The sequence below is a fragment of the Schistocerca gregaria genome, chromosome 7 (genome assembly GCF_023897955.1).
Source record: "Schistocerca gregaria isolate iqSchGreg1 chromosome 7, iqSchGreg1.2, whole genome shotgun sequence".
Classification (NCBI taxonomy): Eukaryota; Metazoa; Arthropoda; class Insecta; order Orthoptera; family Acrididae; genus Schistocerca; species Schistocerca gregaria.
Genome location: NC_064926.1, coordinates 88,254,799 through 88,270,620, shown reverse-complemented (window position 1 = coordinate 88,270,620; position 15,822 = coordinate 88,254,799). Strand labels below are relative to the sequence as shown.

Here is a 15,822-nt window from a genome sequence, read left to right as displayed (position 1 = left end):
CGCCGCGACCGAATCCAGTTCCCCCTGAGCGGCCATAGCGTACGGATCTCCGTGCCGGCACGTTCACAGGAACTCAGTCCGTCAGTTCACCTGATGATGGCGACATGTTTGATCGCCAAAATATTGTGCCCGTTGGACACTATAGACTGGCAGTACACCCGTGGATATTTTGATTATCAAATACGCCGGGAGAAACTCAAGAATCACATTTTGGAGGTTGTTTAGTGGTATCTTGTGAGTATTTTTGTTACAAGGGATCCATGTGTCTGGGGGCTCATTGCAAAGTAATAATGTAATTATGGTTCATTTGCTTTGTTGCCCCATTTATCCTTCCTTCTGTGATAATATTTTCATGACAGGGAAAATTGTGTAAATTGGAATCACCAAAATACACTACACAAAACACAGAGTAATGCAATAAGCCTCAGATGCAGATGTACTGTGATGTGCTTGAAATCACTAAGGGAAGAACTGAGTATTGTGTTGATGTGGCACTCTTTCATTGTGTTCAGTGAACCCATAAATGAGGTGCACATCAGCCAACTCTTCATCAGTAAACCTGTCCGTACCACTGTGTACCACCATTAATGTGCAACCTGGGATAGAAATGAGCAATAGTGAACCCAAACTGTTTTGGATAGTGACCATTACCATTGACAGCAGCAAGCACAAGACACACAACACATACTGTCGACAACTGCACAGTTGTGTCAGTATGTTCAGTGCAATACACAAACAAAAATAAATTGGAGTAAGATATCATCACAGGCACCAACTCCATGGCACCTGGGGAGGGGGGTGAAGCCCCCTTTCCCCCCAATAATTTAAAAAAGTTATTAGTTATATTATGCTTTGTAAAATCACAAAATTATGTCGGAATTTTTTTATTTTCCTTGTTTGATGATAGTTACCTTTTAAAATACATTCAGTAATGAGTTAAAACAAATAATTATTATGGTAGTAAGTAGGTTAACTGAAAAAAAGTTGTGTGAATCATGATAGTGTTACGGTGTTGCAGGCACACTTAAAATTTTCATCAGGTTACCTTCCATTTGGAAAGTGGGTGCACTTAGTGACTGTTATGTAACTTATAAATTATAGAGTGCAGCAATCGGTCCTCCTTTTTTAGATTTTATTATGGAAATCCAAATTTCAGCTACTAGCTAGCCATTCTCAATGCACTATTTTCTATTCTCAGTGCATGTAAGTAAGCTGAACATTTTTCTATTATGGTTGACAAAACAAGTGAGTCTTCAATTCATGAACAATTCATTTTCTATTCATACGGTTGATGATTCCTTAATCATCAATGAAGACTTTATTGGGTTATATGAAACCCCTAACTCTGAATCACAACCTCTGTTTAGTATTTTAAAAGACGTTTTTGCTCATCTTCATTTGTCAATGGATAATTTAAGAGAACAATGCTATGATGGTGCCTCGAATATGAGAGGTAAGTTCAAAGGACTAAAAATGTTAGTTCTGGATGTACAACTAAAAGCACATTATGTGCACTGCACTGCTCACAGTTTAGACTTGGCAGTTGTAGACAGTCTCTGCCATTTTACGTTTATGAGGGATATTATGGCTTTAGCCAAGGACTTAATAAACACTGTAAGGGAATCCAACAAATGGATGAGACTTTTCAGAAGCATACGCTCTGAGAGCGCCAACAACCAAGCTGGTCTATGACCCCTTTGCCTGACTCGATGGACTATGCAAGTTTCTAGTATATTGAGAGTATTGAAAAACTTTGAAGAACTTCTAGAGTTTTTTGAAATGTTTTCTGTAGAGGACAAAACAGAGGCAGGTTACAAATGTGAGTCAGTGTTACAATTAAAGACTTATTTCTGTTTACATCCTTATTGCCAGGCAATGAACCCAGTAGAGGATGTCAATGAAAAAATTCAGTGCCTTCATCTAAGTGTTGCTGATTTGGAAAAAAATATATGAGGACTTGATTTGTATATTGAATGGAAGGTATGATAGTTTTGAACACTTTTGGGAATTGTGTTTAAAAGAAAAACTCTCACAAGTTGATGATCCTTCACTTCCTCGGAATCGAAGTATACCAAAGAAGTATGAAAACAATAAAGCCAGCTCACCACACACTTTCAGAACCTCAAAGGAATACCACAAAGCTACTTACACTGAAGTTTGTGAAACGTTGCAATCAATGCATTACTGAGCAGTTTGCTTCAACTGAACTCACCCAGGTCATTGCAGTTGAGCAAGAGTGCTTTCTTTTAGTAAGTAAAGGTGAAACAAATTTGGAAAAATCAACTGAATTTTTCAAAAAAGACCTAGACATTGAGAGACTGTGCTTACACTTGAATATGTTAGCCGATATCACTAATAAAAAACAACTGATCTTAAAAAATATGTGCGATGTATGAAAGTACATTACCCAAGAGCCTGCGGTTGGAGAAATGTTATGTGAAGTCGTGAAGTGCATTAAGCTTCTCCAAGTTGTTGGAATCACAACAGCAACAGCAGAATGGTCATTTAGCGCCCTTAGATGTCTGAAGTCATATCTTCGATCAACAATGGGAGAGAAGCGATTGAACAACTTGGGTGTTCTCCATGGCCACTGAGATGTTTTGGATGAATTGGATATCCAACCAGCCATCAATGACTTCATATTCAGTAATCCAGTCAGACAGTTGACATTTGCACCTATCAAAAGACACTCTAGCCCTAATAATGACATTTAGAGCAATATTAAAAATCTTTATAAAATAGAGAATTAAATACATACATAATGTTAAATTTTCAGTATCAACATATTAGTACTAGTTTAGAACTGTATTACTGTAGTACTGTATTAGTTATTTTCAAATACATAATATTTTTAGGGTGTAATACCCAATTATAACCTGCTATTTACCTACTTTTTGACTGAAACTATTAGGCATACTGTATTAACTTTATTAAAGCATTAACTTTGTGATATTGTTTTTATTTAATGAACCCTGAGCCTTATTCAAAGTAAGCTTAAATTAGCTATTTCAGTTATTAATCAAAGTGCTATTTCCGTGTGACAGCAATATTTTATGTTTTATTCTTTTAATGATAGTTCAAGATTAATATAAATATAATTTCAGTCTTTTCAGAGCTATATATTCACTGCTCTGTAATAGACTATAAGGATGATTATTACTATAAATTAAATTAGCTTCACATGAAAATACCATGTGTGTTTATGTTTTGTTTCTTTTTTCGAAGCCGAAAAATGTGTCCTGCTTCTCAAGTTTCTCAGAGTGTCGAGTTATCAACAGTCCAGTTTTTGGGGTACTAATGTTGTACATATGACTCTAATGCTTAAAAAAACTTTAAAACTCACTATTTTTCATCTAAAATTTAGAAAATTTCCCAGGGAAAGACCCCCAGTATAGCCCCCCCCCCCCCCCCACAATATTTTTTATAAGTCAGCGCACCTGGATATCATTGGAATTGCAATTAAATAAAACTCAAACCATTTAAACTACAACTACCTGGAACACTGTAACATGGTATCTTGAATGAAAAGACCTCTACGCAAAACAACACAGATTTTGAAAACATCAATCATGTGAAATTTAATTCGCTCTTTTCTCACATGACATACTGAAAGCTTTGGATCAAGGCAATCAGGTAGATGCTGTAATTCTTGGTTTCTGGAAAGCACATGACTCAGTACTACTCCTACACTTATTGTCAAAAGTATGATCATATGGGGTATCAAGTCATATTTGTGACTGCTTTGAGGACTTTTTTGTAGTGAGGATATGGTATGTTATCTTGGATGGAAAGTCATCATCAGATGTAGAAGTAACTTTGGGTGTGCCACAAGGATGTGTGCTGGGACTCTTGCTGTTCATGTTGTATACTAAGGACCTTCCAGACAATAGTAATAATAAATTCAGGGTTTGTGGAGGTGATGCAGTTATCTGTAATGAAGTACTACCCAAAAGAATGTGTGTAAATATTCAATCATATCTTGATAAGGTTTCAAAGTGGTGAAGAGATTAGCCACTTGCTTTAAATGTTCAGCAAGTAATATATTACACTTCACAAAACAAAACAAAATGTAGTAACCTATGACTATAATATCAATGAGCCATATATGAAATCAGCCAACTCATACAAATACATGGGTGGAACACTTTGCAGAGATATAAAATGTAATTATCACACAGATTCAGTCACAAGTAAAGCAAGTGGTAAACTTCTGTTTATTGGTAGAATACTATCCAATCAAACTGCAAAGGGGATTGCTTACAAATTCAATCCGATTCTAGAATATTGCTCTTGTTTGTGGGATCCATACCAGACAAGACTAACAGGGGATATTAAATGTATACAGAGAAGGGCAGCGCAAATTGTAACCAGTTTGTTTAGTCCATGGGAGAGCATCACAGAAATACTGAAGGAACTTATCTTGAAGATAAGACATAAACTATCTCAATAAAAATCTGTTTACAAAGTTTTAAGAACTGGCTTTAAATGATTACTGTAGAAATATACTACAACCCACTACATATCACTCACATAGGGGTCATGAGGATAACATTAGAATAATTACTGCACACACAGAGGCATTCAAACAATCATTCATCCCTCACTCCATACGTCAATGGAACAGGAACAAACCCTAATAACTGGTACAATGGGATGTACCCTGTGCCCTGCACCTCACAGTGGTTTGCAGAGTGTAGATGTTGATGTTATACAGATTTCTACGGGGAAAAGAAATTGTATAGTACGGCTAAAATGGTTTGTATTGTTTGATAGTTATTACAGTGCACAGTACATTGTATGTAACTTTATCATTCTAAAATGAATCTGCAGTGAATGTATTAAAACGAAATATCTTCCCATGATGATTGAATACAGTACACACAGTGCTTCATGATCAATATGGGCACTGTTTTGTTTGAGGTACCCATCATCCTGTGCAACATACTTCAGTCCATGTTGTGGCCTTCACATATACACTGATTTCTTGCTGTGTATGTTGCTTTCCATGTCTTTCATTTTCTTCTGTGTGTATGATTTAATTTACTGTGAGGACATTTCTTCTAAAAGGAAATGTGTTTTCTTCTTGATGGCAGACAAAGTAAAAGTTCTTGAACATTTACACAAAGGCAAGAATGGTATGCAGTTAGCTGAGATGTTTAGCATGGCAACATCAACAAATTCAGACAAGAAAAGGTCCTTAATTTTAAAACTCAGGGTCTATCCTTGATGATGAATATGGGACTTTGTTGAGAAAAGCAATGAAAACAACAGGAAACAAAGCTTGATGAGGTCATATTCGTCTTGTTTTTGCAGCAGCGAGCTTTGGGAAACCCTCTTTCAGAGCCAATTGTTTAGAAAAATGCAGAACTTTTAGCCTACAAAATAGACAGTTTGTCTTCATTTAAAGTGAGAAATGACTGACTATGAAATTTCAAGGCAATGCACAGTATTTGTGAGTTGGATTTGAGTGGCGAAAAGCTATCAGCATGAATAAAAGCTACAGAAAATTTTATTGAAAAATGCAAAATTTGGGGAGAATATCATGATCCAGAATTTTTATACAGAGCAGATGAGACAGGCCTTATTTGGAAGGCTCTCTGTCAATAGGAAAATCAAAAAACCCCAGGCTTTCAAAAATGTTAAAAACTTCCCATCCTTTACAAGAATCAACCAAAGGTCTGGATTATTGCTACTCTCTTTCGTGAATTGTAGATTCAATTTTCACACCTGAAGTACAAGAATACCAAAATATTTTAGGGAAAAAAGGCAGTAAGAAAATGTTCATGCTGGACAATATACCCACCCACCCCACAGGAAGTCTTCTTGAGAGAGATAATGGGTGTTTCGAAATGCTCTTCTTCCCACCAAATATAACAAGTTTGCTGACGCCAATGGACCAATCAGTTATCGAAACTATGAAGTGACATTAAAGAAGAAAACTGCTAAGACAGCTTTCCACAGAAGATGGAAACAAAGAAGGCATTGTTGTTCCCCACCAAAAATTGAATTTAAAAGACTGCTCTTACATGGTGGCAGAAGCAGGGAATTTGGTGAAGACAATCACAATAAAAACAGCTTGGAATAAACTGAAAGGAATTTCAAACAAAGATGAGGTACAGAAAGTTGAAGATGAAAAGAAGAAGCATGAAAAGGAAGAGGAAGAAAGAAGGGGAAGAGGAAAAGAAATTACTTCAGGACATAAGAAAGATCCTTTTGAAAATTCCTGGATGTATTGATTGTGGTGCAGAGGCTGTAGGTGAGTGGCCAGCTTGTGATTCTTTGTATGATAGAGTTCAGATTCTCAATGAAAATGAAATCATTCAAAGTGTGATAGAAGAAACTGATGGCCAGGAGGATGACATTACCACTGAAACAAATGCGAGACCGTCAGCCAGAGATATGTTTGTATGTCTGGACACTGCACTAACATGGATGGTGTGGCAGCCTGAGTGTGACTGTACACAACTGCTCATTGTCAAGCAGATGCGAGACTTGGCTGCAGGAGAATGATTGAAGACAGCAAAACAACTGACATTCGCTGACATGTTCAAGAACTGACACTGTCTCTAACTACAGTACAGTACAAAATCTAAACAACAATGTTTTGTAGTCCTTAAATTTATGTCACTCTAGTAACACACACAAATTTAGCTTTTTATAAAGATATGATCTGATTTCATGATTTATTAGGGGGTATTAAAAAAACTCAAATAACATTGCCGTGGGCAGAGCTTGTGTAGTACACATTTCTGCCAATATGTGGGAATAGTGCAACTCATTGCCAGTTCAGTGCCACATGTGTTGTTAACCTAGCTTGTTCTGTTCATCTACAGTGATTGTTTTTGCTAGCACTGTTTTGTTCTCATTTTGTTGCCACGTGTGTTGTCAACCTAGCTTGTTCTGTTCATCTACAGTGATTGTTTTTGCTAGCACTGTTTTGTTCTCATTTTGTTTTTTATAGTGGCCAGTTTAAGTGAACAATGTGCAGCTGCAAAATTTTGTTTTCTGTTAAGTTAAAATGTTGGTGAATCTCTTTTATGGGAAAAACTAAAGTGTACGAGTGGTTTGCTCAATTTAAAAATGGCAACATGTCAATTAATGACAAACCTCATTCTGGACATCCATCAGCTACCCAAATCAATGAAAATATTGAAGAAATTTGAGAGCTTGTGCCGACAGACTGTCAACAGACAATTGATCAACTGCCAGAGATTAGTGGGTTACCTTGCACCTCAGATCACAGAATTTTAACAGAAGATTTTTGGAATGAAAAAGGTTGCTGCCAAGTTTGTTCCTCAGGTTCTGACTGAAAATCAAATGGAATGTCAAGTTGAAACATGTTGTGCTTTGAAACAACTGCTTGAAACTAATCCAAATTCTCTGTCAAAGGCTATTATTGGTGGTGCATCATGGTGCTACAGTTATGACCCAGAAAGAAAGCAACAGTCAAGCCAGTGGAAGACGTCATTATTACCCCATCCCCAAATGAAACATCATCAAAACAGTGCTGATTTGGTTTTCTTATTTCCATACATGAAAAGGGGAATGAAAGGACACTGACTTGATACCACTGAAGAAGGTGGGGGGAAAAAAAAAAAAAAAAAAAAAAGGAAGGAGCTGCCAGAAATTTCTAATGATAACAACAAAAAACGTTTTGAACAGTGGAAGTACAGGTTGGACAAATGTATTAGTTGTAATGGAGAGTAGTTTGAAGGGGATAAGGTTCCTTTGCAGAGAATTTGAAAACATATAGGTTTTCAAAAATAGCTCCAGCTTTTTTGGGTACCGCCCCATATCCAATTACATGGATATTTTATTCAGATCAGGTCCAGTCCCTAGTCATCCAAATAATTGGAGTTCTACTGTATTCTGTAATGTGCCGCAAGAGACAATATCAAAATACTCAGGAAATACCCCTGAACAACACATTAAAACAGTACAGAACCTAAAGGGTCACCCCACCATGTCCAGTGTGTTGAGTATTTTTGTATTCTTTTACTTTTTATTCCTCCAAGTTTCATAGGCACTAATTGCTAAATGTGTTTTTTTTTTTATTTGTGCAGCACCCAGCAGTAGTAAATTTGCTGAGAAGAACCTTCAGTGCAGCAATTTCAGGAGACACAATGTAGTATTTGATTATACATTTCACAGTCTTTTGATCTCGTATCAATACAATTAGTGAGTATATGATTTTATCAACTGACTAGACCATTGGGTATTAGGTTTTTCTGACAAATTTGCATGTAAAATGGTTTTTCTGGAAATGTGTACGCAGATATATAAGGAAGAGCCAATGTTACTCACCTGAAATGCAGGGTAGTGTCCAGTAGAGATGAGGAAAGTGTCCAGGTAGTCGAAGACGCGGAAGGTGATGGCCCACGGCAGGTAGTCCTCCTCCTGGTACAGGTATAGTGAGAAGTTGAGGGCCAGCTCATAGTTCAGATGGTCAGAACGTGCCAGGCTGAACACATCAGACACCAACTGGGCACGCGTCTCCCGTGGGACCGCCAGGTGGTTGGACATCAGGTGCTCCTGGATCAGTCGCCAGCTTGCAGCATCGTAGTTGATGCGGAAGAAGCCTGCAGATGTACCGAGGCACAAGTGTCACACTGTGTGACTATTGCTGTAGTACACAGTCATCACACAAAAAGGAGGACAGCATTTAACAGTCTAGCAACAACAAGTTTTTTAGGTGAGGATTATGCAATGGTACCAACTCACCTGCAGACTGACATACCTCCTGATACTTTTGATTAGTTAAATACACAATACCTGGATATTTCGTAATCTAAGTAACTCAGTGTCTGCTGCTTTGCTTGCATAGACAGCATGGCCTGCAGAGATTTTTTTTGTTTTTTGTTTTTATGTAATCCAGTTTTTACGTTGTTCACACACTGCAACACCTTCAAAGTTTTTCACGTTAATTAATGTCATATAAGCACAGTCCCCTCCAAATGTACTTCTGACCAAACAGTGATTCTGGTATCCAAAGTTTTCGTTAATCATGCCTTTTGGGTTCTTGCAGAGATATTTCCATAGCAACTTTCATCTCCTACCAAATATTTCTTTATATATAACTGAGAAGTGAAATACCAATTTTCATAAATTTAGTTTTAAATTTCTTTTAATGTAACAAAACATTTTATTAAAAATTTTCATCCTCTATTGCACTCCCTTATAGGATGAATTTCCAGTAACACTGAAACACACAATTTTTTATTTTTTTGTTTCTAACCTGGAAGTCAAATACCAATTGTCATAGATGTAGTTATAAAAATACATAAGCAGTTCTTTAGTAATTATTAATTTTCAAAAAAACTTTCACCCATAATTTTACCACCTTAGTGGTCAAATTTCCAAAAGTGCTGAAACATGTATTTTTTTTTCTGACTCAGAAATGAAATACCAGTTTTCATATTTCTAGCTTCAAAATACATTAAAAAAAATCACCTCCCATTTCACCTCTTTAGGGGTTCAGGTGCCAAAAACACTGAAAGCTGTATTTTTTTATTTGTAACTGAGAAGTCATATAACAGTGTTCATAGATGTAACTTTGAAAGTATTTTAGTAGCTCTTTAAAACTGATATATTTTCAAAAACAAGCTTTCACCCACTATTTCACCCCCATAAGGTTAAATTTCAAAAAATGTCGAAGCATATTTTTCTTTATTATGACCAAGCAATCAAATACCCATTTTCATAGCTCTAGGTTCAAAATGGTCTTAATAGCAATATTAAAAAAACTCTTCATCCCCTATTTCACACTCTTAAGGTTGGAATTTCAAAAAATTCCTTCTCAAACAATGCCTACAGTATAAGATCCAAACCTTATCCAAATTTCATATTTCTATTCTTAGCAGTTTGGGCTGGGCAATGATGAATTAGTCAGTCAGTTAGTCAGAACATTGCCTTTTGCTACTCACCATATAGCACAGATGCTGAGTCACAGATAGGCACAATAAAAGACTCTCACAATTAAAGCTTTCAGCCATTAAGGCCTTTGTCAACAACACAATAGAAAGAAACTTCCACATGGGAAAAATATATTAAAAACAAAGATTCCAAGACTTACCAAGCGGGAAATCGCCGGTAGTTAGGCGCAATGAATAAAACACACAAACACACACACAGAATTTCGAGCTTTCGCAACCGGCGGCTGCTTTGTCAGGAAAGAGGGAAGGAAAAGGAAAGATGAAAGGATGTGTGTTTTAAGGGAGAGGGTATGGAGTCATTCCAATCCCGGGAGCGGAAAGACTTACCTTAGGGGGAAAAAAGGATAGGTATATACTCGCGCACACACACACACACACACACACACACACACACACACACACACACACACACACACACACATATCCATCCATACATACACAGACACAAGCAGACATATTTAAAGGCAAAGAGTAAGGGCAGAGGTTGCGAAAGCTAGTAATTCTGTGTGTGTGTTTGTATGTTTTGTTCATTGTGCCTGTCTGCCGGCGCTTTCCCGCTTGGTAAGTCTTGGAATCTTTGTTTTTAATCTTCCACATGGGAAAAATATATTAAAAACAAAGATTCCAAGACTTACCAAGCGGGAAAGCGCCGGCAGACAGGCACATGAACAAAACACACAAACACACACACACAGAATTACGAGCTTTCGCAACTGGCAGTTGCTTCGTCAGGAAAGAGGGAAGGAGAGGGAAAAATGAAAGGATGTGAGTTTTAAGGGAGAGGGTAAGGAGTCATTCCAATCCCGGGAGCGGAAAGACTTCCCTTAGGGGAAAAAAAGGACAGGTGTACACTCGCGCACACACACACACACACACACATATCCATCATATATATTCAGCGTGGTTTCAGTTGCCTGAGTAAAGTGTGTGAATTGCATTAGGGTTTGAGTGTGTGTGTGTGTGTATGTGTGTGTGTGTGTGTGTGTGTGTGTGTGTGTGTGCGCGTGTGTGTGTGCGTGCGTGCGTGCGTGTGGGAGCACGCGTGTGCGCACCTATTTGTGATGAAGGCCTTAATGAGCGAAAGCTTTAATAGTGAGAGTTTTTTTGTTATGCCTATCTGTGACTCAGCATCTCTGCTACATAGTGAGTAGCAACTTTCCTTCTCATAATATTGTTACTTATCAGGAATTTGGTATTTATGTACATTGAGGAATAAGAGGATAACATGTTGTTTTTGTTTATTTTGAAATGCCTTTAGACAAATGTGTGGGTCTACCATGTTAAGACAGTAAAATGCAAGTATTGGCTGCTTTATTATTCAGTGAAATGTAAATGTGCTGTTAGTAATATGAAAATGATATTTGGAAAAACAAGATTGTACACTGTGATATAATCTCATAATTGATTACTGAAACTGTGTGGTCTTACAACAAGATTTATATTTCCACCATGTAACAAAACGTAGGATACAGAGAAATGTGAGTGAGTTATATCTCTGGACACAAATAGATATCAAGGAAAAATAAACAACAGTTGTCCACTTAACACCAAATGACATGCAATACACAACTCTGACTCTGAACACTTTGCCTCAGGATAATTCTTACTATGTGACTATGTGCTCTGTCATGACAGCATTCCACCCAGCCCCTCACCCCCCTCCCTCTCCCCAGTGTTAATGGTGTTGTCAGTCAAATCACACGTGGCACCCCGTTTGTCCATTGAAGTGCCACCGGCGTTGTCACCGGACAGTGATTGCAGTGCACCTGCACTGGCATGCAGAATAGGGAGTGGGGCTCACGTGCTGATGCCAGACTGCCCGGCTGCTTCACCCCAGTCAGTGTAGGTGGAGCAGTGAAAGGGCTTTGTGCTGTCCACTGGCACTGGAGTCATAATTCCTTCAATATCTAACTTAAACTGCTTGCCATCTCTGCTGAGCACATTGTAAAGCTTAGTTTACATGACAACTTTGGGTTACACCACTCATTGTGTGGAATGAGTTGCATGAAAGTGGTTTCATATATGACTGTAGACATGGCGACACCAGTATACACTTCAATTTTGTCGTTTTGTGGGTCCCTGAGTCATGTCAGAAATGAAAGTTTTGTCAGCTGCACGTCGCACGAGTTGTGAGGGAGTTAAAGTTTGTTGTGTGGAATCCCTGCATAAGAAAAAAAATAAGAATTTATGACTAGATGAAGAAAAGGCATCTGCTCGGTTGCTCAGCATCCTTGGTGAAATAATTTATAACAGAAAATCAAAGAAGTTGTTTTAATTATCTTGGAATGTCACTGAAACTGTTCACTTTTCTTCTCAATAGGGTTAATTGTGTGATAACAAATAAAGGAACTGTAATTCATGAAGCACTGTCCCAGAACAGAAATTGTATATCATATTGTGTGCATTACAATTGAGAACACTCGGCATGCTATAAGATACAGTTTTAGTTGGTGATGATGCTACTTCATTAATTCAATAATTATTACTGTTAATGCTAATAATTATTGAATATTAGCAACAATAATTATTTGAAGTAGGCCACGTTAAGAAGAGAAAAGTTTGCAAACTAATCTCTTGAAGATAGATCTGTACAGTGGCAATATTTCCAAATTCTAACATATGTGAACAGGGATCACTGCAGCAACATTTTAAATAGATGAATATTGAATAAAGAATGCAGCTTCTTGAATTTGTGTAGCCTTCCTTCATGTCAACAATATTCCTTAACAATGAGTTGTCCAACTCAAACGATGGGATTTTAGTGCTGTAGACATTGCCACAGCTAGAATTACACTTGCTTGTTTTTTTCTTAATTCAGTTGTATATGTGCTCCTAACTCAATAAATTTTTCCCTGCAGCTCACATATTGTCAAACTATCTATTATATGATCGCACATGATGGTCTCAGCGGCAGAAAAATGTTGCTTATTTTTATAATCAGCATCACTGCAATCCCACAAACACCTATGCAAAGCATGGATATCCAAAAAGCAAACATTATTCTCCATTCCCCACTTCACATTTCAGTTTGTCTACACTCTATGAACACACATAACCTCTAAACTCATGCAACTAGTGTTGCCAAAGAAGGAACATGCTGAAAGTTTTTAGTTTCACCAATGAGTTGCGCAAACGTGCGGCACACATGTGCAGTGCTGGGTAGCGCAGTTGCCTGCAACCAAGTGTCATTGTGTAAACTAGGCTTAAGGTCCATTATAAAGTGGCTGCAATGGTTTACACATGGCATTGTGTTGAACAAAAATGTGCACGCACTTTCACAACTCACCGAAACAAATAGGTGACGAGATTTCTGTGTCACCCTTGCTACCGGATGCAGTTGCCGTAAGTGTGACCACAGCTTAATAATGAAGACTGCTGCTTTAATATCACACCTGGACTGCTACCAAAGAATTCAATGGGTAGGTTCATTGGTTGTCCATATACCAGTTTGGCTAGTGTAGCTCCTATCTCCTCCTTTATGTATGTGTGGATACCCAGCAGAATGATGGGTAGAGTTTCCATTCGATGCTGAAAATTGTGACAATACAATGATGCCTCCACTTCTCGATGAAACTATTCTACCAGTCTGTTTGCCATTGAGTGGTATGCTGTGATCCTAATCCTCTCTATGCCCAACAATATGGCAAGAGCCTCAAACTGACTGCCCTGATCTATGGTGATACGTAAAGGAACCCCGAAATGTATGATTCACCCACAGAACGAGGTGGTAGCTGTTGTTTCTGCTGACGTATCTATCATCAGGAAAAACTCAAGCCAATTAGTAAACCGATTAACTGTGGTAAGACAGTTGGTAAACCCCTCAAATGGTGGTAAGGTCCTATTATATCCAGGTGTACGTGTTCAAAATGTCAATCGGGCGGTAGAAATGCACCGTGTAGCACGGGAGTGTGCCGAGTAATTTTACTGTGCTGACAGGCACTGCACTGACGCTCATAAGTCTTGCAGTCTGTGCCTAAAATTGGCCACACAAAAGCTCGTTTGGTTAATGTGGTCATGCTGTGCACACCTGGAATGTGACAACTGACATAATGAAGTGACGGATTGTTGGCAGAAATAAGCTGTCACAAAAGGGCACTGACATGTCAGAGTTATATTGTGATGTTTGCCTGCTATATTTCATTTTGACTGTCCTCAGTGTCGATGTACTGTGTTGCTATACTGGCTGAAAAATGGGGGGTTGAAGTTCAACACTGACTAATTTAAGTGATGTAGCCGACAGGTGCACATCTGTGTTGCACAGTTCTTTACTTTTACTGTTCACATTCCCCCAATATCCACATTTAATATGGCCAGTTAAGTGTTGTTTAGCTTTTGATAAGCCTCATTAAGAGGTTGCAGGCAAATATCCACAAACTGCTACATTAGTTCACTGTTGAATATCTATGAGCAGTAAAAACCTAACCACACATTTCACAGTCTTTCATATAAACTGAAACAGGCACTGTCATTGTTTTAACACACAGCCTAGTGGTGTAACACTTATTTCACAGTAAGGTTGATGAATTGTTGTTGTTATAACCAGCACATGTTCCTTGTCTGAAAATCAGCCATGGACTGACTGTGTCAGGACCAAATATCAGGTCCTTATATATTATCACAATAATAGGCACTGAAATTAGACATTGTTTGATGTTTAATTTACAGAAATCACAATCAAAACTTAACTCATTAAATTAACTGAATACATCAAAAAATTGTGTCTTTTTAACAGTTTCTTCTACTACAAGGGTTATGCCACATTATTTGTTTAAATCATGAAATTAACAAATGTAGTTATGCAAACAATACTTTTGATGAAACTGGAAATTACTTTGGATTTAATTAAGAGCTGGCTTTTCTAACATGTTTTAGAATAGATCCAAATAAATACGTAAAGAATGCTATTGATTCATCTCCCAAATATTTGTAACTAGTACAGAATTTATATTTGTTTGTAAGTCGACAACAGAGTTTAAGTTACAAAACAGTTACTGATAACAAAAGATAGTAACTAGTAATAGTCGAAATAAATTAGAAAATCAATTACATACCAAAAACTAAGCACATCTTGTGTTATATTCTTAAAATTGAGGGGCAACCTTTCTGTTTTATGAAAATGCATACTATACTCACATTTGTTAATCATAATTAGTCAGACATGAAAAACTGAATTCAGCATCAGTACTGTATTATACTGCACTGGTGCAAGTGTGAGTGACTGTTGCTTAATTTAAGGAAATTGCCTAAGAAATGTAATTGCTCACACTCAAGCACAGTCACTTTGACAAAACTGACCCCAGCTGCTGAGGCTGGTCATTATGTCCAGAAGACAGCAGGGTCAAATATTTGGGAGCAGCATGAAAAATGATGAGAAGTCTGCTCCTAGCATCAGGTGCACCGCATTGGCAACTATTAGCTGTTGTTCAGACCTGTGTCAGAGATCCAGGCTGAGGGATAATATTACCTGTCTGAAGGTCTCACTGTTGGAGCCATTCACAGCAAACAAACAGATGGTAATTCTAATGAATACAGCAAGGCAGGTAAATCAACACTTCCACTCCTGTGTCCACCAGGAATGGTTGTTCTGTGTATCTTTCAGTAGCAAAACGTTGGCAACTGTTACCTGGAGAGTCAGTCACCATCATTACTTACTTCCCACTGCATTTCCCATTTCGCACAGCCAGTTGCACTTACTCGCCTCCTCACTGGACTACTGGACTATCCATGGTGGAGTCTGCACACAGTATGGTGGCCAATGCACAGTGACCAATTTTTGTCCAAACCACTAGGTGAGCTGGTTTGGTCATTCGGAAGGGGAGGCCAACAAGTGTTTACCACCTTCAGCCAGTCAGCGATGGCAGAATCGAGGTGCACACCCTGCAATCTTTCT

At 37.9% G+C, this 15,822-nt stretch overlaps 1 protein-coding gene across 2 annotated transcripts in view; it reads right to left on the bottom strand.

Annotated features, from left to right (window-relative positions):
- The window catches only part of LOC126281584 (aminopeptidase N-like), a 330,257-nt gene that overhangs the window by 96,435 nt on the left and 218,000 nt on the right, over positions 1 to 15,822 (bottom strand). For both annotated transcript variants that reach the window (XM_049980666.1, XM_049980667.1), the window contains exon 11: positions 8,305 to 8,579. In XM_049980666.1, coding sequence (XP_049836623.1) covers positions 8,305 to 8,579 — 275 coding nt within the window. The remainder of the gene's footprint in view (positions 1 to 8,304; positions 8,580 to 15,822) is intronic.